This window comes from Enhydra lutris, unplaced genomic scaffold (assembly GCF_002288905.1).
Source record: "Enhydra lutris kenyoni isolate GAN:26980312 unplaced genomic scaffold, ASM228890v2 scaffoldscaffold46, whole genome shotgun sequence".
Lineage (NCBI taxonomy): Eukaryota > Metazoa > Chordata > Mammalia > Carnivora > Mustelidae > Enhydra > Enhydra lutris.
This window is the reverse complement of record NW_019154130.1, coordinates 4,406,941-4,425,795: the sequence shown is the minus strand read 5'-3', so window position 1 is coordinate 4,425,795 and position 18,855 is coordinate 4,406,941. Positions and strand designations below refer to the sequence as shown.

Sequence of the window (18,855 nt, the reverse complement as noted above, 5' to 3'; positions counted from 1 at the left end):
TGTCCCTCCCCTCTAGAGACGCGGGTCTGCCCCCGGAGTGGGAGAAGTCGAAGTCCGGAGCTGCTCACTCCTGCCGGCACGCTGCGGCCGGCTGTTTACTTCCCTTCTTCTGTTGTGATTAGGAAACATCTCCCTGGAGAAGAGCCGACGGAAAAAGCCCTGCGCTTGGTTGTCTGACCAGGGATGGGAGGATATCATGCTTTTATCAGAAATGTTCTCAGACAACTTCGGGAATCTTCCTGATGATGTGGAGAAAAACGTGGCGGTCTGGCAGAAGGTGAGACCATGGTCTGTCTCTCCTCCCTCCTTTCCCTCCGCGTCGGTGGTCTTGAGACTCCAACCGTAGCCTTACTCCTTGTGAGTGAGAACATGAGCCTGAGTGACCCCGTCAGGGTGGAGTCGGCGCCCTCCAACACCCTTGATGAAATTCTCTTTTATCTGGTTCACTAGTGTTGTGGGCGAACTGTCCATCCTTCTGTCCATCCATCCATCTGTCCATCCACCCATCTATCCATCCATCTGAGAAATGGGTACCTGTCATGGACCATGTCCCTTGGTGGGCACTGGGGACTCAACAGTGAAAAAGACTCAGTTGCTCTCTTCCTGAAGTTCGTGGTTTTTTTGCGGGGGGTAGAAAAAGATCCGACTAGAAGTGGCCTTGAGGCTTGTATTTGTGTAGGTTTCATTCCTTTACAGTGACTTTTGGGACCTTCATGTAACAATGGGGGCCTGTACCGTTTCTGGGTTGATGCCACCATGAATGTCCTGTGCTTCTCCCAGTGGTGTGACCTCGACTCCCTCGAGCAGTTCCCGTTCCCGTTGGGTTACGACAACGTCACCCCTTTCCAGAAGTTGCTTATTCTGCGCTGTTTCCGTGTGGATCGGGTGTACCGGGCGGTGACCGACTACGTGACTGAAACAATGGGGGAGAAGTAAGTGTGTGGCCGAGTTTGCTCGGCTCTGCTGCGGTCGCGTCTCCCCCTGCGTCCTGGACTTGAGATAGAATGGCTGCCTGGCTTCTGAGAGAGCTGCCGCCGCCCTGTCGTCGGGCAGCGCTAGTCACTCTAGTTCCGAGCTATTCAGGAGAGCGATAGTGGGAGCCGCTTGTGTATTCTAGAAGCCATGTTCAGGAAGAAACAGGTGAAGTTAATTTTAATAGCATTTTATTTAACTCAGCACTTAAAATATCATTTCAACATGTAATCAATACAAACATTATGGAGATACTTTATTTATTTTTGGTATTAACTCCTCGAAGTCCCATGTGAACTTGACCTTACTTCCCAGAGGGGTTTGGACTGGCCACATGTCCAGTGCTCAGTGGCCACTGCCCCCGGTGGCTTCCATATTGGACAGCGCGACTCTGGAATGGAAGCCCGGCAGATAACTTGGGCTTGCAAATCCCACTCAGAGGGCAATGAGTGAGCAGAGCTGGCGGGGGTGGCGGCACGTGAGAGAGGTCAAGCCTGGCCCACAGGACAGCTGCCCCTTAGCTCCTGCTGACTGACACCAGCTGGCAGGGGGCCCCTGAGTGGCTGGATCCCCCGACTCTCGGAAAGAAGCTACAAACTTGGATTTCTATGTGAAATGGCCCAAGCCTGATGTGTTGGTAACTGATTTTCAAAAATCTTGACAAGTGGGCCATTCAGGATGTACCTGTGGATTTGTCGGCATGGAGACTCTGGGGGTGTTGTGGGGACATCTGCCTGGAAGGGCCCATCGGGAGGTGCCCCCACGGATGTCCTGGAGAGTGCTGGGGCACACAGTGGGTCTCATGTCCCCTAGGAGTCCACCCTCCTGTGTATGACGAGTGTGTAGACACTGGACTCTAACCTGTGCAGAGCTATGACAGAGGAATAGCCGGTAGGTTCTGGATGTGGTGACACGAGTTCGCTGTGGCTGTCCTCCAAGTCCCCACATTGTTTCCTTCACTAGGTACGTGCAGCCCCCCATGATCAGCTTCGAGGCCATCTTTGAGCAGAGCACTCCAAACTCGCCCATCGTGTTCATCCTCAGTCCCGGCTCTGACCCTGCCAGCGACCTTATGAAATTAGCCGAGCGCAGTGGTTTTGGAGGAAACCGCCTCAAATTCCTCGCCATGGGTCAAGGCCAAGAAAAGGTAATTCGTTGTTGGATGGAACGAACTCTGAATTTAAGAGAGGTTCCTGGCCTCTGTTAACAGTGGGTTAGTATCTGGTTTCAAGGGTGCTGCTCCTTGCACAGGCTGGGTGCATTTCCGGTCCTCTGGGCAGCAACACTCAGGGCCCGGATGATGTGTGACAGCTGCATGGTCCTCGAGCAAGCTCGCTGTCACTGCTGACCCCGTCTGGCCGCTGTGGCCTGTTGTTCCTAATGTCTGTTCGCACGCAGTTGTCATCTCCTCCAGTCTTGGTGACATCCGTTTCAGATCAGGGCAGTCATTGACCCTGGGGCATGGCCGCGGCTGAAGTTAGGGCGTCTATGCGACTGTCCCAGAGAACCTGGACTGGCCCAGCAGCACAGTGGCCCTGAAGGGACTCTGAGCAATCAGTTCTTTGAAGGCAGCCTCTGGAGCTCCTGGGCCCCTGGCTTCTTTGTGGCTCCTGCTGGGGTGGGCTATTTATTTTTAGGGGGGGCGTGGAGTGCATCTCTGGAGGGCATGGGGCCAGCGTGGCTTTGGGACACCAGCCGCTCCTCTGTCTTGCGGTGCAGGTGGCTCTGCAGCTGCTGGAGACGGCGGTGGCCCGCGGGCAGTGGCTGATGCTACAGAACTGCCATCTCCTGGTCCAGTGGCTGAAAGATCTGGAGAAGTCCTTGGAGAGGATCACCAAGCCCCACCCAGACTTCCGCCTGTGGCTCACCACAGACCCCACCAAGGGCTTCCCCATTGGGATTCTGCAGAAGTCCTTGAAGGTCTGGCTTTAGACGGACATCCCCCCTCCCCCGCCCGTGCCCCCAGCTCCATGCCCTGGACCACTGCCATTCCGCCGTGTGTGCGTGCATGTGTATTTGGAAATAAACCTGGGACACAGCAGGACCCTCACGCCCACCCTTCCTGTGTCTGTCTCTCCCTCTCTCTCCTGAGTGAGTCACTGTCCTGGATTGGGTGATGAGTTTTGGGGGGGACATTTATGACTCTCAGGCCTGTCTCAACCACTTCTGCATGTATCCAAAATCCTGTCTGGGTTTGTTTTCCCAAACTTCCCATTTATCAAACCTTTTTTTCTCTTTAGTGATAGGCCTGCTGTGCTCTAGCGGCTTATCTATCCTGCTTAACTGACTCTCCAGAGAAGCCGTGTTTGGAAAGATTGTTTGTCACCTGTCATCTGGGGCCGGTTGAGGGAAAACTTAACTACTTCCATTTTGCATTTGAAGATTCTATGGCCTAGAGAAGCTAAAGAACCTTCTGTGGTTCAGTTGATGAACAGGAGCCAGAACAATCTCTCGTTCCTTAACTTCTTTGCGGGGCCACTCCCAAGAGATGTTTGCTATGTGGGGGAGGGGAAGGGTGGCCGCACAGAGGTGAAGGGAAAGCGGAGAGATCTACAGTTTGCCTCTTGCCTCTTCCAAGCCCAGGCTCATGGGTCTGTGGTTTTGGCCACGATGTGTCTTTTGACAGGTTGTTACGGAGCCGCCCAACGGGCTGAAACTCAACATGAGAGCAACGTACTTCAAGATCTCTCCTGACATGCTGGAGCAGTGTCCGCACCCGGCCTTCAAGTCGCTGGTCTACGTGCTGGCATTCTTCCATGCCGTGGTGCAGGAGAGGAGAAAGTTCGGGAAGATCGGGTGGAACGTGTACTATGACTTCAATGAGTCTGACTTCCAGGTGAAGACACAGTGGCTGCTGTCCCCCCTCAGCCGGCTCGTCTCCCCCACCCTTTCTCCAAGGTCACGACAGCCCGCCTGCTCCCACCCACACTTCAGGAGAGGGTCAGCGCGTGAGTGACTTTGTGGGGTGGAGTATAACCATGCCTGTCCCTCCTCTTTTAAGGTCTGCATGGAGATTCTGAACACGTACCTAACAAAAGCCTTCCAGCAACATGACCCTAGGATCCCGTGGGGCAGCCTCAAGTACCTCATTGGAGAGGTGGGAGTGTCTTTTGTGGGCTGTGACCTGGTGCCCTGCGCATCACCTCTGAGCCCTTGGTGACTCCCCATTTGCTTCTGCCACGCGTCATTTGAAGGCCCTAGGTCTCTGAGGAATTCTGTTGGCTCATCGCACGGGTGTCTTTCTGTTGCTGGGCTCCATTTCTACGCAGGCTCTGGATACATCACTATGGGGGCCGCGTTCTGTAGGGGTCAGCACAGTCTTGGGCCTAGTCATTGTAATCTTCTCCTGTCTGGTGGGCATGGAGGGCCACCTGGAGACCATTACTTTATACAGCCCCCCCTTGCTATGGCCTGCAGGTGGCACACAGAGGGACATCACCAATTGCAAAGACCAAAGTGGCAGCTGGCTTCTTTGGTGGTTTTGTGGTCTGTTCACTATGTTCTGGGGTTTGGCAAATGGCATATGGGCTTGCCACACTTTGTGAGGGCGCTCTTGTTCACCGTGGTTGCAAGGCTTGCCATTGACATGGTTTGAGCTGCACAGTGGCCAGGCCAGCAGGAGGATCTCTGAGGGCACGTCCGGTCTCAGGGGTCCCCTGCTGGCTCCTGTACTCCAGGCCAGCTCTTGGTCCCTGTACGTTAGGTCATGTATGGAGGACGGGCCATCGACAGCTTTGATCGACGCATCCTGACCATCTACATGGATGAGTACCTGGGAGACTTCATTTTTGACACTTTCCAGCCGTTCCACTTCTTCCAGAATGAGGAAGTAGACTACAAAATCCCCGTTGGTGATGTAAAGGAAAAATTCGTTGGTGAGATTTCCTGGACATCAAAATGTATGTTAAAAGTGTTTTCTAAGGGATACCCACCACACATTTCAGCTGTTCTCTTTTCTATGGGTGGCCTGATGGCTCTTCTGACCCCTCTGCTGGTCGGCGTCCTTGGGTGGTGGGCATGCTCCATTACGATTTTTAGGGGGCCCAGTGCGTTCTTTATAGCCTCAGCGCTGATGGGAGTTAGTTCAAATTTGCTGTCCTAGGATGAAGACAAATACCAGATTCTGCGTAGAAGGGCAGAGTGGCCCCTGGGAAGCCCAGTGAGCCGTTCTCATAAACGATAAACATACAGCTGGATTAGGGTGTGGTGGTAGAGAATTTTTATTTAAAAACACATGCAAGAAATTAGTCTTGCATATCTGGGGATTTCTGAAGCGGTGGGCCCTCGGAAATCGAGGGTGGCGGGACGGTGTATTCTCTGTTCTGATTATAGAAGCCATTGAGGCCCTCCCGCTGACCAACACGCCGGAAGTGTTCGGTCTTCATTCCAATGCTGAGATTGGATATTACACTCAGGCGGCTCGGGACATGTGGGCCCACTTGCTGGAGCTACAGCCTCAGACAGGTGAAGTCTACTGCGGAGGACAGAATTGCTCTGGCTAGGGTGGAAGGTGTTGGCACACGGTGCTGTTGGTTCTTGTAGGTTGTATATTGTTGCTGCTTTTCCAAGAACCAGAAGGCTCAGGATGCCCCAGTCCTAACACTCAGGTGTGTTGCTTTCCCTAAAAAGTGTCCTGGTTTTAGGGGAATCCAGCAGCGGCATTAGCCGAGATGATTACATTGGCCAGGTTGCCAAGGACATAGAAAACAAGATGCCCAAAATCTTTGACTTGGACCAGATCAGGAAGCAGCTCGGGCTGGGCATCTCCCCGACGTCGGTGGTCCTTCTGCAAGAGCTGGAACGCTTCAACAAGCTTGCTGTACGGATGTCCAGGTCTCTGGCTGAACTTCAGAGGGTGAGCTTGTCTCTAACAGGCACACCCCTGCCTCAATGCACCACCCAGGTTTCTGACGGTCTCCCCTGACTGCCCTTGATTCTGCAAACAGGCCTTGGCCGGAGAAGTTGGAATGAGCAACGAGTTAGATGACGTAGCCAGGTCTCTTTTCCTCGGGCAAATCCCTAATATCTGGAGAAAGCTTGCCCCGGACACGCTGAAGTCCCTCGGGAACTGGATGCTGTACTTCCTGCGGCGGTTCAGCCAGTACACATCGTGGGTAAGCAAGTGGCAACTGTTGCTTCGTTGGTTCAGCCTGGACCGCCCCCCAACCACCTCCAGCCCCCAGCCCCTCTCTAACTCCTCAACAGAAGTGGTACCTTCTGTTCGCAGCTGATTGGGTGTTCTAGAAATGGTCTCTGACTCTACAGGCATACCTGTATTTTTTTTCCTTTTTGTTTTGTTTTCAAGACTGTGAAGCCTAGTATGCACAATCTGATTTATTCATCTCGAAGTCCATCTTGGCCGTCGTTCTTCCAAGTACCTTTAGATCGAACTTACTCTTTTCAGGGGACTCTGTTTTATAGGTGTTCCACGTCCTTTCCCCTGATGGACACTTAGGTGGTTCCATTTGAGTTTCTTCTCTCTTTAGCCAGGATGGGCAATGCTCTGGCACCTGCGTCTGTGGTCACACGCACGAGTGTTATTTCACAGGCCAATCCCTCCAGCGGCAGAGCTGGTCCCAGCCTGTGCATTTCATATTGTGCCAGCTCTGGTCAGAGGGTCTTCTAGAGAAGTGGAGACCCACAGTGAACGAACACGAGCATTCCCTCCCCTCTTGGCAACACTGTGTGCTCTTAATATTTTGGATCTTTTCTCCCTGATAGGTAAATAGTAATACATTTGGGTGTGCATTTCTTTGATAATGGTGAGGCCGAGTGTACCTCATTTCTTTTTCTGTGAAACATCTTTGTGTCTTGATTTCATTTTTATCGAATTCTCCATTTTAAAATTGTCTTTTAGAGCTCTTTGTCTATCAGGGAGATTAGCCCTGTACCTGCCACTGTTGTGTTTCCTCCAGCTTGCCTTTTGATTTTGCTTATGGCATTTTTTTCTGTAAGAAAGTCTTACATTTTTAATAGTCAAATATATCAGTCTGTTCTTGTATGGCCTCTGGGTTTTGCATTCCCAACTCCAAGATCTTGACAACATTCAGTGGAGATTTGATCTGGTACTTCTGTGGCTTTGTTCTTTTATATCTAAATCTTTGTTCCTTCTGGAATCGGGCAGTTCAGCTTGTTTTCCCCAGCAGGCTCCTGGTTGTTCCCACGCCCAGCTTTTTGCTGCCAAGGTGAACCATGTTTTTATCGTGAACCAAAGGTCTGGTCAGCGCTGGGCCTGGCACTTGATGGTGGCCCCCGGCTCCTGCCAGCTTCCCTCTCTTCCCTCCAGGTCACCGAGAGTGAGCCCAGCGTGATGTGGCTCTCGGGGCTGCACATCCCAGAGTCCTACCTCACAGCCCTGGTGCAGGCCACCTGTCGGAGGAACAACTGGCCACTGGACCGCTCCACCCTGTTCACGCAAGTGACCAAGTTCCAAGATGCAGATGAAGTGAATGAGCGGGCAGGACAAGGTACGGCCAGCTTGCTGGGGAGGCTCCTCCCTGAGGCGTCCCCAAGTCAGAGCAACAAGCATGGTGTGGGCCGAGACGGGGCCAGCCCGTTTGAAAGTGAGGCTGCTGCGGACAGCAGCGCTGTGTGTGCACTCTCCGCGTCTTGACCTGTTTGAGGGTGACCGCATGCGCTGCTCTTCCAGTTTCAGCACTGAGACCTGGGGTGATGTCAGGAGGGGCCTGAATCTTGTTCTCCCTGCTCGTTTGTGGGGAGTGGACTTCTTGGTCAAAATTAGGTCTTACAAAGAACTGGATCACCTGAAGGCTTCCCTGGAAACCCTGAGGGCACCAGGGCGTGGGTACCAGAAGGCAGGTCAGACGAGGTCGGACCCATTAAAATACAAGGTCAGGTCCCTTCACACTGGTGAGTGATGCCGCAGACTCTGGCAGGGAGCTGCCATTTCCCAGGGCTGGGCCCCGGAGTCGGAGGACATTGAACCGTGAGCAACAAAAGCCCTCTTGAGCAAGCCTAGAGACAGGCTTCACAGTGGAGACACAGGGGTGCTCACCATCCCCGTAGCACATGGCCAGCGAGGTCTCAGAGGAACTGGCAGGTGTCAGGGCCACCACACTCTCTGGGTGACTGTTCTCTTCTCTGCTGCTGTGTGTGTCTACTGTGTCCTGCTCCCCAGATACCATTTTCTCTGCTGGGCTTTGGCTCCCTGCTCCCACTCCCTCTGGCTCAGGGCGGCGGACTTGGCCTTGCTGTGGTACCTACTGGTGCTCCTGTCTTTATAACCCGGGGGTTCCAGTGGTCTAGGGCTGTGAGCCTTGAAGCAGATTGCTGGGGGAGGCAACCACCCCTTGTCCTCTTCACTGAGGCCGTGGGGGAGGCTCAGTGGGGTCTACAGAGTGTCCTGTTTGGGCTGTTGCTCTGCAAAGGGAAGGAAGGACGGTCCCCTCTTTTGGAAGAAGGCCTGGGCTGTGTCTGGGGAAGGAGAGTTGGTTGGTTGTCTCTGTGCGTGAGCCGTGGACATCCGCGAGAGCTGCTGGCGCCTCCCCATGAATCCCGGTCTCTTCCTGGTATCTCCAGGATGCTTCGTCTCAGGACTATATCTAGAAGGCGCTGACTGGGATGTAGAAAGAGGATGTCTTATCAAGAGCAAACCCAAGGTGCTGGTGGTCGATCTACCGATTCTGAAGATCATCCCCATCGAAGCCCATCGCCTCAAACTGCAGGTGGGGTGGGGCACGCTTGGGGTGGTTCAGATGGTCTCGCCTTTTAACCTTTCATGGGTGGGGGAAGCCCTGAGCCAGGGCAAGAGCGTGGAGTCCCTTCACAGGAAGACCCACGCGTGCACAGGCATGTAAGCAGAGACTTGCCGGGCAGCGTGGCTTCACACTCCGAGCTGTGGTCCAACCTAACTTTGGGAGAAATGCCTCCCTTCCCATCACGTCTTGTGGGCATTGCCTGACGCAAGTCCCTACACCCAGGGCGGCGGCGGGAGCAGGGTCCTCCTGGCTCACGCAGCCCGGACCCACTTTTCCTGAGCGTGTCCCCAGGCAGCGGCCCTGTGCCCGGCTGCAGAGGGCAGCCCGGCCGGGATTGGGGGGGGGTGTACACTGCACCATCAGCTCACACACGGAGTGTCCCACAGCCCGGCGTTGAGCTCCTCTGCCCTCCTGTGGTGCCCCTCACTTGCCTCTCCTTTGCAGAACACCTTCCGGACGCCGGTTTACACCACCTCCATGAGAAGGAACGCCATGGGAGTTGGCCTGGTGTTTGAAGCTGATCTCTTCACCTCCAAGCACATTTCTCACTGGGTGCTGCAGGGGGTGTGCCTCACCCTGAATTCCGACTGACCCTCTGGGCCAGGAAACCTGCACACCCAGCTCCGTCCGTGGCTGGCGGTGGAAATGTAGGCATTCGGCAGTGGTGGTCACGTCTGCGGTCATCTCTCAGGGCCTGGAGCGGCTGGGGGTGGACAGACACGGGATTTTCTTTTCATTTGAAATCAGCTGATTTACTTTTTCTGTAGAAATTAAGATGTTTCTTAAGTTTAACTTGAAGAGTTAAACTGTTTCTAAGGATTCTGCATATTTGAGAAGTAAATACTAGAGAACATTTTAAGGTATGTCGTTTTCTTTCCCTTCTTAGAGGAGACGTGTGATTAGGTGAAAGTCCCGGGCTGCTGGGCAGGGTCTGGCAGAGTCTCCTTCCTGGGCCACCCCTCCAGAGATGGCCACAGTTGCCTGCTGCCAGCCCCGCTCACTTCCAGAGCGCTCCAACCTACCAGGTGGAGGTAGGGGTGAGTTCCCTGAGCTGGCATGTCATCCCTGTATGAGCTCCTACCCATACCCTGGCCGGATCTGTGTGGGATTGGGGGCAGACTTAGAGCATCTGGGCCTGGCTCCTGGGCATCCCTTCCTTTCATGCACCCTGGGGGTCCAGGCCTGCTGGAGGGCAGGAGTGGCTTTACACTCCTAAAGGGAAGAGCCCGCTGGAGCACCTGCAGGGCCGAGGGGAGGGGCCAGTCATAGGCACAAGGAGTTTCTGCCAGAACCTGGAAGCACAGAGCCTTCTCAGGGGCGGGAGCTGGGGGAGAGAACATGGGGTAAGAATGCTGTAGTTACTGTGGGACTGGGGGAGTGGCCAGCTGTTTCTCCCCCTCCCACAGCCTCCCCCCAGCTCCTCCCTCAGGTGGTTTAATAAAAGACACAAAACAGAAAGAGGCAGGTTTAGAAAATAAAGTTTGTTGGGATCTTGAACATTTTGGATAAAACTAACAAAAAATATGAACACACATTCAGGTTGTGGTGGTATGAGAAGTAACATCATCTTATTTCGTTCCCGAGATACACATCTATAGCTGCTCGGCTATCTGTGCCGCCCTGGGAAAGAAAGGCTTGTCGGGAGGTTACAGGGTCTCCAGGAGTGAACGGGGGCTGCTCTGGATGGGCTGCCCTGGAAACTGGAGCGAGGGGTCAAGGTCGGTCGGCATGTGTTGCTCCGGCTGTATAAGGAGGCGTGTGACTATCCAATTTCATTAACGTCGAGTAGTGAGAGAGCCTGCGGCCTGTGCTCTGTCCACGAGCGCGCGGAGGTACACAGAGTGGGATTAGAAGCAAGCGATTCGGCACACAGGTGTTTGGCCACAGCGATTAGTAAATACGTATTCTGCAGCAGGGACACGATCGTATTTTGGTGTAAGAGGGCAAGAGGAGCAGGAGAAGAATCATCTGTTGACAGGTCTGAAAAAAATTTGGCATGCATGGGAATTAAGAAAAAAAAAAGTATGGATGAATTTTTCCTTGTAGTGATCACAGTGCATCGACAGCCGAGGGTGAAGGGTCGCCTGGGGCAGGCTTCACACAGTTCTGTCCGTCCCTGAGTGCTTCCTCACGACCTTCCCTCCGTTCACCTGGTCGACCGCCAGCGTCTCCACCTCGGGCTGGGCCTGCGGTGGGGCGGCATGGTGGATGCGGTGGGCCACCCCCACGTGAGCCTTGTGTGGCTTCTCGTGGGCCGGGCTGTGCTGCTCGCTCGGGCCACGGTCGGAGGCGATGGGGGGGATGACCAGAGGCCTCTCCTTGATGAGGTGGACCTCGGCGGACTCCCTGGCCAGCAGGAACGGGGTGGGGTCAGGCATGGCATCCACCGGCTCCCGCAGGAGGAGTTTCCGGCTCTCGGCCCCAAATCTGTAGACCTCCTCAAATTCCGGGTGCAGGGGGGCTGAGAGGCTCTTTTTCATCCTGCGGCGGGGCGTCTCGGGCAGCTTGTCCTTGGGGGGGGCCGGCTTGTAGCTGGCCAGCACGGGGCTCCCGGAGGGGCTGCCGTCCGAGGCCCCCCCGGCGCTCAGGAGCTTCCGCTTGGCGGCGTGCAGCTGGGCGGTCAGGTAGGCGATGGTGCCGGCGCGCTGCTCGAGCTCGCTGGACAGCATGTTCAGCTTGTGGCTCTTCACCTTCAGCTCCTCCAGGTACTTCTTCTCGCGCTCCTTGACAGTATTCTCCAGCACGGCGATCATGGCGTTCTTCTGCTCCAGCTGCTTGAGCAGCTCGTTGTTCTCCTCCTCCTGCAGCTTCAGCTGGGCCTCCAGCTCCTCGCATTTCCTCTTCAGCTCGCTGCTTCTGGAAGCCCCATCTCCTGGAAGAGCGAGCCGAGAGGCAGGATTTAGCACCCCCGGCGCGGAGGCAGGAGTCCTTCTGGCTAGGCCGGCCTCCCCTCCCCGGGGCCTCTTGCTCCCACCGCCCCGCCCCGCCCTCTCCCAGTGGGTGCAGGCTGAGCGCCCGCAGCGCCCCGTTCCCTGGCTCACCGCACAGAGCGACGCCTCCGCGCTTCGCAAGTGCTGAGGTCACGGCGGGCAACCCCAGGCTAGCTGCCCTCAGCGGATACTTAGCGGGAGCTGCTCCCCGTTTGTTCCTGCCTGCTTGGGCGGCATTCACTAAGCGCCCGCTCCACCACAAGCACCGTTCGGAAAGACCGCTATAGACTCCGTCCGTAGCCGAGCACACAGCTCTGAAGCTGCGGAGGAGACAGGAGGGGAGGCTGCTGCCTTCCCTGCCACATGGTTCCCCTGCTCATCCTGTCTGCCTGTGCCTCCCCGTGTGTGCCCACCGTTAGCCGCTCAGGGACTCCCCTGGGCTTTAGGGGCCTGTGCCGGGCTGGGAGCCGGTGTCTGTGGGCACGTCTCACGTGGGCACGTGGGCCAAGTGGGGCTCCGAAGCCAGGGCTATGGACCGATGCTTGTTGGCTCTCGACTTTCCAGGAGCTCCTCCGGCTGCCTGCCCTGCCTCCCTGAGACTCCAGAGAGAGGCTCTTGGTGACCGTTGTTCCCAGGGATCAACACCACCTATTTTACTGATTTCCACCCTTCTATAGGAAACTCTGCTCTACCTCCTCCTCCACAGGTGCATCCTTTCTCGAAGATTCCTTCTTTCCCCATAAAAGATGCACATGCACTGAGCTGAGGCAACTGTTCTTAATCACACAGAGCCAGACTTCCCCAGCTGCCAGAGCGCTCAGTCACTGCATCACTTTACTTCCTTTTCTTATTTCACTTTTACTGTTTTAAAGTAATCTCTATACCCAATAAGGGGCACGAACTTACAACTGCGAGAGCAAGAGTCACACGCTCTCTGAACCGAGCCAGCCAGGTGCCCTCACCGGGGCACTTTCTAAATAGATTCTCAGGTGCCCTCCCTGAGCCTCGGAATCAGAACCTCCAGGGGCGGGGGTCCAGGAGCCTGTATCTTCCCCCCGTGCCCCCAGACATGTAGGCTCTGCCTCCACTAAAGTAAAGCAGTGACTTCCAGTCCTGGGGAGGGGAGATGCCGCCAGAGTGCGGCCTATTTAGGAAAAGACATCTTGACTCCAGTGTGGATTCTGCACTTTTCAAATCCCAAGTCGGTTCCAGGGAGCAACTAATTGTCATCGGCCACAGAGGCCCCTGTTCTATCTCCTCTGCCCCAGCTGCCATCAGGCTAATACCTTTGGGAGTCCCTGAGGATTCAGGTTAGGGGGAAGCATTTCTGGGACTGCTGTCTAGAGAAAGGTATTCACAGTCCTTTGGGGACGATCTGGTCATTTGGTCCCTCACTCATCAAGTGTGTCAGGAGCACCTACTCTGTGCCAGGCCCTGGGTGAGGCTCAAGGAATAAAAGAAGTGGGATCCTGCTCCTTCTCCTCTTTCTGCTTTAAATTACATTAATTTATTGATTAGAGAAGGAAGATGTTCGCTGGAGAAAAATCAAAGTCAAGAAAAGACATTCCAAATATATGTGTCCACCAAAAGAAAATAAACCCCTCCTCCCTCCCACTCCACTGACAGGCCGTCATAACATCTCAGGCTCTAAACTTCCTTCCTATCTTTTCTTAGAAAGCTCTGGTCACACGTGCAACACTTCCTAGCAGATGTACTTTCGTCTAAATGTGTAGCTGGTGAACAAATGGCACCAACACGTGCCAGAACCAGAAATAATGCCGCCGTTCACTTTTGGGGAGGAAGTTCTCACCTGTCTGGTCCGAACTTTTGAGTGTCAGCTCATATGTTAAATCTAAAAAGGAAACCATATATGTTAATTCTGTAAAGCTTTCATCAGCACTGAAAATGCAGAACCAATTCCCACAATTAGCCTGCAAATCCTGCCCAGACAGAGCAGGATTTGGCCGCGTTAGTGGCAGGCGTGTGAATGGCAGAGCCATGAGTGGCCACTGTCCTTCCTAGAGCTCAGAGAGACCCTCCTTCCCTAAGCCACTCCCTGGCATCCACAGTTAGCAAGCAGCTTGCTCTGTGTGTTACACTTCGGCGATCGGTTCCAAAGTACATTGTAAATCCTAACCATTGCATTTTGATCTTCTAAGCCCTCAGTAAGCCAAGAAATGGCTTTGCAGCTTTACGCGTGACGCGTGTTGGTTGGTCAGGGGAGAAGGGAAGACCTTGAGAGAGACTCCAGTGATGGGCTTCACGAGGTCAGAGAGAAGTGAAACCCCTTTTTGCCCCACTCCCGAGTGACCTGGCACAGCTTCTGCGCTGGCCGCTGTCTCAGACAGTCCCGACAACAGGTCCTGCTTTGCTCTGCAGCCCTGGGCGGGCCGAGGGCCCTACTCCGGGGGGTCGCGCGGGGCCCAGGTACCTGTGCAGTGTTGCTGCAGTCGCCTGATCTCGGCATGCAGCCCCTTAAGGGTGCCGGCATGCTCCCGCTGAAGGAAGAGGAGGTTCTTCTGGGCGCTGTGCAACTGGTTCTCCAGGTTTGTGGCTGCCATGCTGACATCCAGATGACCTGCGGGAAACACAGACCCTGGTGGCTGTCTCTGACCATGAGGGTTGTGGGTAGAAGGCGGGAAGAGGGCGCCGCCTTTCACCTGCCCTCCTTGGCTCTGAGGAGGTCGCAGGCAGCGTGAGGTCTGGCTCTGGAGGCCGAATCAGACCTGGGTGCCCTGATTCTAAATCCTAGCCTTGGCACATGCCATACAGACTTCAACAGACTGTGAGCAAAACTGGTAGATTGCCAAAGATTTCTCTGACAAAGTACACACGGACAGCTTCCTCACAGGAAAACTGGGCACCTGGGCAACGGGGCGAATGTTTCCTCAAAGTGGGATTGGGAGCTGGCCAAAGCGAGGAGGAGGGAGAGGCAGGGAGAATTCTAGAAGGAAGTCCCTGGATTTCACAGAGCTGAGAGGAGTCTGGCATCCTTCTTTGGGAAAGGGTCGTGTGGCGACTATGGGAATCTGGAGTCTGTCCCCAAACCCTGCCTCCCTGCCCATGGTGGCTTCAGTCATCAGTCATCAGCTGCTCTCCCAGGGCCTCAGATTCTCTGCCTTTACTGTAATTCGAGAAATGTGAAGTCAATTGGTCTTTCTGGAAAAGCTACCAAAGAAATTCAAGACGCCTTGCACAGCACTGAAGAATGGCAAAGGACGAAATGTGCATTATTTGCTTATAAATTATTCTTGCAAATACAGAACCTCAGAGTGCAGTTTTCCTCATTTGCTATGCCAAAGAGCGCTCCCAGAGGAATACCACTTCTCAAAGGGCTTCCAGTATGTGGATGGCTCTGGAGATGACCACATGCCCAGGTACTGTCACCACACTGAGTGACACCAGTCACTGTGATTTGTAAGGCCAGTGACATAGTTGCAACCCCAGCTCTGGAGCTAAGAAAAGTTCATAACTGGACACGCATCTTCACTTACACGGAAAAGCTTCCTGCCATCTCCTCAGGGCACAGGCCTCACTCCAAAGTAAAGTTAAGGAGGAAACAGAGTGTGACAGGCAAGCCTGAGAGGGAGGGTAAAAGGAACAGGTAGAGAACTACAAAAGGACATGCCGGGCAGGAGAGGGGCACAGCCCAGACACCGCTGGCAGTGTTAGCCACTTCCCCTCATCCAGGTCGGGGTGGGGGGTGCAATTTGGCAAAGTATGTCTAGAGCCTGGGAGTGTATCATCCCTCTGACTTCACAATTCCACTTCCAGGAACTGACCAAAGGAAAAGATTTACTTTTGTGTGAAAAGAGGTAGCTGTGACCATGGTCGTTACAGTGCCATTGAGTCAGAAACAGAATCCAACAAGGGGGAACTGGCTAGGCAAATTACAGTGATCGCTTCTAGGGAGCAGAGATGAGATTTCCCAGGCCTCTAACTCAACTTCAAGCTGCAGTTGAGGCCAGGGTCGAGTTCCCATCAGACAGAGCTTTTCCATGAGGAGCGGTGAGCAGCCTTCCAGTTTCCACCCCGAAGGCTTGTCTTTGCTACAAGTGCAGGTGCTCCTGTCCAGGCTCTGGGCCAGGCAGGGACTTCCAGGGTTCTGGAGAGCCGATGCTGCCCGGCCAGTGCATGGTCCAAGAGCGGGACACTGACCTTAACGCAGGAGCCAGCCATGCCAAGGGGCGCGGGTGGGCTGGCAGGTGTGCTCCTGTGGGAAGGAGCCCCCTCTGGCTTCCTGCTTGATGGTAACTTTAAAGACAAGCCTTGGTCAAAGAAAATGGGGAACATTAACATTTCAAAACAGTTTTGTCCAGCACCAGTCATACAAGATGAGATGTACCCATAATCTACCGGAAGGGGCCAGGAGGGGAGTAAAAATAGGACCTCAGCAGCCACCCTGTTCTAATCATAGCATGGCACTACGCTTTACTTGTTACGAATTTAAATCTGATTTAAAGAAGCATTCACATTCTACTTGCCTCAGTGGATCAGCAGCTTTGAACTGTACTTAATCTGTAATCTATTGGTTCACCAGAAATAAGCACAGAAATAAGAACGTGCCCTTGAAGCTTCCCATTGTCATGGGCAGACAGTCTTGAGAGAAACACAAGGTGAACAGAAAGACTAGGAGTCTCTAAGGTGCAGAGCTGGCAAGGGAGCCATGGCGACTCCATCTGAGGCCCCGACAGCAGGAGGACAGGCGTTGTCAACCCCGAGGCACCTCAGTCGACTGGTGCCCTCCCCGTCTTCGCACTCTACGCTGGCGTGATAGGCCCAAGTGAGGAGACGCTATCTGGGCAGAGGTCCCTCTGGCTGTTGGATACACAGCGACAGTGCAGGCCCACTTACACCCGAGGAAGCGAGTCATGTCTCCTATGGTATCCAAGCTACTCAATTCTCTTCCAACTGCTCAAAAGACTGACAATATCATTGACTTCCTGATGACAAGGAGTTGCTATAGCTTAAAAGAAAGTGATGCTTTCGGGGCGCCCGGGTGGCTCAGTGGATTAAGCCACTGCCTTCGGCTCAGGTCATGATCTTAGGGTCCTGGGATCGAGTCCCGCATCGGGCTCTCTGCTCAGCAGGGTGCCTGCTTCCCTCTCTCTCTCTCTCTGCCTGCCTCTCCATCTACTTGTGATCTCTCTCTGTCAAATAAATAAATAAAATCTTAAAAAAAAAAGTGATGCTTTCAATTTCTTATAGCTCTTGTGACATGCAATCACGGTCATGACCTCATCCTCCCAGTAAATGGGCAAGAACGAAGCTACAGAAGCCTCCCGTTTAGACCACAGAGACACAGCTGGGAGATGTGGCTAATTTGGAGGAAGAAATGAAGGTGGTCCTGAGAGGCTTAATTCAGAATTTCTAAGACACTCTGGGAGTCAGAGACATGAAGGAGCATTTGTGACTCATCCATGAAAGGGTCAGTGTGATGGATGAAGGTAAAAATGCAGGGCGTCTACTACCCATGAATAATACATCCTGCTTGAGTAAAGGCATTCATCCCCTCTCGACCGTGTGTCAACCAGTAATGGAGGGCGACTCTCCCAGAGCACGGCTTGCACAACACTGCACTTTCTGTGTCAAAAGGGCATATGCTACAAATTGTGGGTTCTTTGTATTGCGGCTTTTTGTCTCGAGGCAATCCAATTTTGTTTCTAAGCATCGCTGGGAGCTGTCAGCAATTTCATAGTTATTGGCTTGGCCAAAGGCAGCGCGGCCTGGACACTGTCCTCCTCTCCTCTCAGAGACGCTGTCCTCAGCTGCAAAAGATGGGCTTCCAAGTGACTGGCATTCCAGGGCCCGGCCATGGTGGCAGCCAGAGGGCAGGACCCCCACCCACGGCATACATGGCTCGGCCAGGGTTCTCGGGCCGAGGCAGCAGACACGGCATCCTGAAGGGAGACCGCTGAACAGGCTACCTTGACCACGATTTGGAGGTTAAGCCACACACGGATGTTTTTCCTGTGGTAAATTCATTAGGTAGTTAATTTCTGTTAATTGGCGATTCACTCCTCATGTTGGGAAAATTAATGTTTGACAAAGGCTTGCTATTCCAAATTCTACAGAGGGGTTTTGGAGACCTGGCCAAGACCGCCTCCCAGCGTGGGGAGGGATGTTAACACCGTCTCCTGGTGATAACATGCTTTTAATGAAGGTCCTTGGAGAGATATTGGCCCCGACCTCGCCGAGGCGGCTGTGCGGCAGCATGAGGACAAATGGCCTGTCAGTAGCTCGTGTCCGATGCTCATCCTAACTCACAAGTAATGTTCTTTCCTCTCTTTCAGGGCATTAATGTATAAATGATGACACGATAATTTTATTTATGGGCCATCTCCACTTGTACACGCACCAAGTGCTCTCCTATCACTTACGTCATTTGTTCTTGCAATACTCCCCCGAGGAGGAACAGGAATATCCCACCGACGAGGGAACTCATCAATCAGGGAATGCTGCATCCGAGCCTTGCGGCTTCTCTGGATCCTCAGGCTCTGTGGGCGAGAATCCTGAAGGCTGGGGGAGGTCTCAGTTCCATGCAGGAATCCAGATGCTTTTCCAAACATCTGTATCACATCTCAAATGCTCTGACCTGGCGCGGGGAATAAGCAGGGTACCTTGCGGTGGCCGCTCAGCACGGGAGCACGGTGCCCTCCAGCCGCATCAGGCCTGGACAACGTGATGGCCTACAGTGCACTGCTCACCGGGGCAGGATCCATGGGCTCTCTGCACTCCAGCTTAGACAGACAATGACCGAAGGGCACTGCTCACCAGCCAGTATGGCAAAAAGTCTCACCAGCAAAGTTGTCTAGGAAGCCGGCTGAGGGCAGGGCACTCTGGGCCTAGCAGGACGCTTTATGAAGCCACTAAGCTAGCTTGAGGAGAAATATTAGGGCACACATAGCATTGCATGTGTGTCCTGGTCTTTGGGGTCTAGGAGGGTGCCCAGCCCGAAAGCCAGGGCCACACTCCCTGTTGTAGTCTGGGGCTGACTCAGCAATGAGTCTGTGTGGGGTCAAAAGGCCACACCTCTGCCCCGCTGCCCAGAGCAGCTCTGGTGCTTCGATGGGGAAGAACAAAAGCCAGACTCGCTTTCGTCCCCTTTTAAACACATACCTTTTCCTCAACATCCCTCCCGAGCACACGCGCAGATCTTGCCTACATTTTCATCTGCAAACACAGCTCTGACCATGTCGCATCCCTGTGATGCATTCCAGAGGCCCCAACTGCTC

At 54.0% G+C, this 18,855-nt stretch overlaps 3 protein-coding genes across 4 annotated transcripts in view; 2 read left to right on the top strand and 1 right to left on the bottom strand.

The window, feature by feature from the left end:
• The window catches only part of LOC111156345 (dynein heavy chain 10, axonemal-like), a 131,428-nt gene extending 123,562 nt beyond the window's left edge, over positions 1 to 7,866 (top strand). Inside the window, 12 exon segments of the mRNA XM_022517120.1 lie at positions 123 to 277; positions 781 to 932; positions 1,936 to 2,119; positions 2,692 to 2,892; positions 3,599 to 3,808; positions 3,974 to 4,069; positions 4,676 to 4,847; positions 5,305 to 5,436; positions 5,616 to 5,827; positions 5,919 to 6,086; positions 7,259 to 7,527; positions 7,529 to 7,866. Of these exon segments, the coding sequence (XP_022372828.1) occupies positions 123 to 277; positions 781 to 932; positions 1,936 to 2,119; positions 2,692 to 2,892; positions 3,599 to 3,808; positions 3,974 to 4,069; positions 4,676 to 4,847; positions 5,305 to 5,436; positions 5,616 to 5,827; positions 5,919 to 6,086; positions 7,259 to 7,527; positions 7,529 to 7,850 (2,273 nt within the window). The 3' untranslated portion in view covers positions 7,851 to 7,866.
• Positions 7,867 to 8,473: 607 nt separating this feature from the next.
• On the top strand, positions 8,474 to 10,072 carry LOC111156346 (dynein heavy chain 10, axonemal-like). Its single transcript, XM_022517122.1, has 2 exons — positions 8,474 to 8,657; positions 9,135 to 10,072. Exons 1-2 carry the CDS (start codon positions 8,481 to 8,483, stop codon positions 9,279 to 9,281), a joined length of 324 nt encoding a protein of 107 aa, XP_022372830.1. The 5' UTR covers positions 8,474 to 8,480; the 3' UTR covers positions 9,282 to 10,072.
• Positions 10,073 to 10,152: 80 nt separating this feature from the next.
• Positions 10,153 to 18,855, bottom strand: part of LOC111156548 (coiled-coil domain containing 92) — a 30,790-nt gene continuing 22,087 nt past the window's right edge. Inside the window, exons 2-5 of one of the 2 annotated variants that reach the window (XM_022517515.1) lie at positions 18,001 to 18,215; positions 14,052 to 14,198; positions 13,431 to 13,472; positions 10,153 to 11,562 (exon numbers count right to left, since the gene is read on the bottom strand). In XM_022517515.1, coding sequence (XP_022373223.1) covers positions 10,787 to 11,562; positions 13,431 to 13,472; positions 14,052 to 14,181 — 948 coding nt within the window. In that variant the 5' untranslated portion in view covers positions 14,182 to 14,198; positions 18,001 to 18,215 and the 3' untranslated portion in view covers positions 10,153 to 10,786. The remainder of the gene's footprint in view (positions 11,563 to 13,430; positions 13,473 to 14,051; positions 14,199 to 18,000; positions 18,216 to 18,855) is intronic. The other variant, XM_022517518.1, reaches the window with a different exon arrangement.

What these genes read in the sequence shown, in the direction of transcription:
- LOC111156346 (XM_022517122.1), top strand. Translation starts at nt 8,481, where the DNA reads ATGAATCCCGGTCTCTTCCTGGTATCTCCAGGATGCTTCGTCTCAGGA. An exon ending in CCCATCGCCTCAAACTGCAG is followed by an intron (nt 8,658 to 9,134) that starts GTGGGGTGGGGC and finishes TCTCCTTTGCAG; the next exon opens with AACACCTTCCGGACGCCGGT.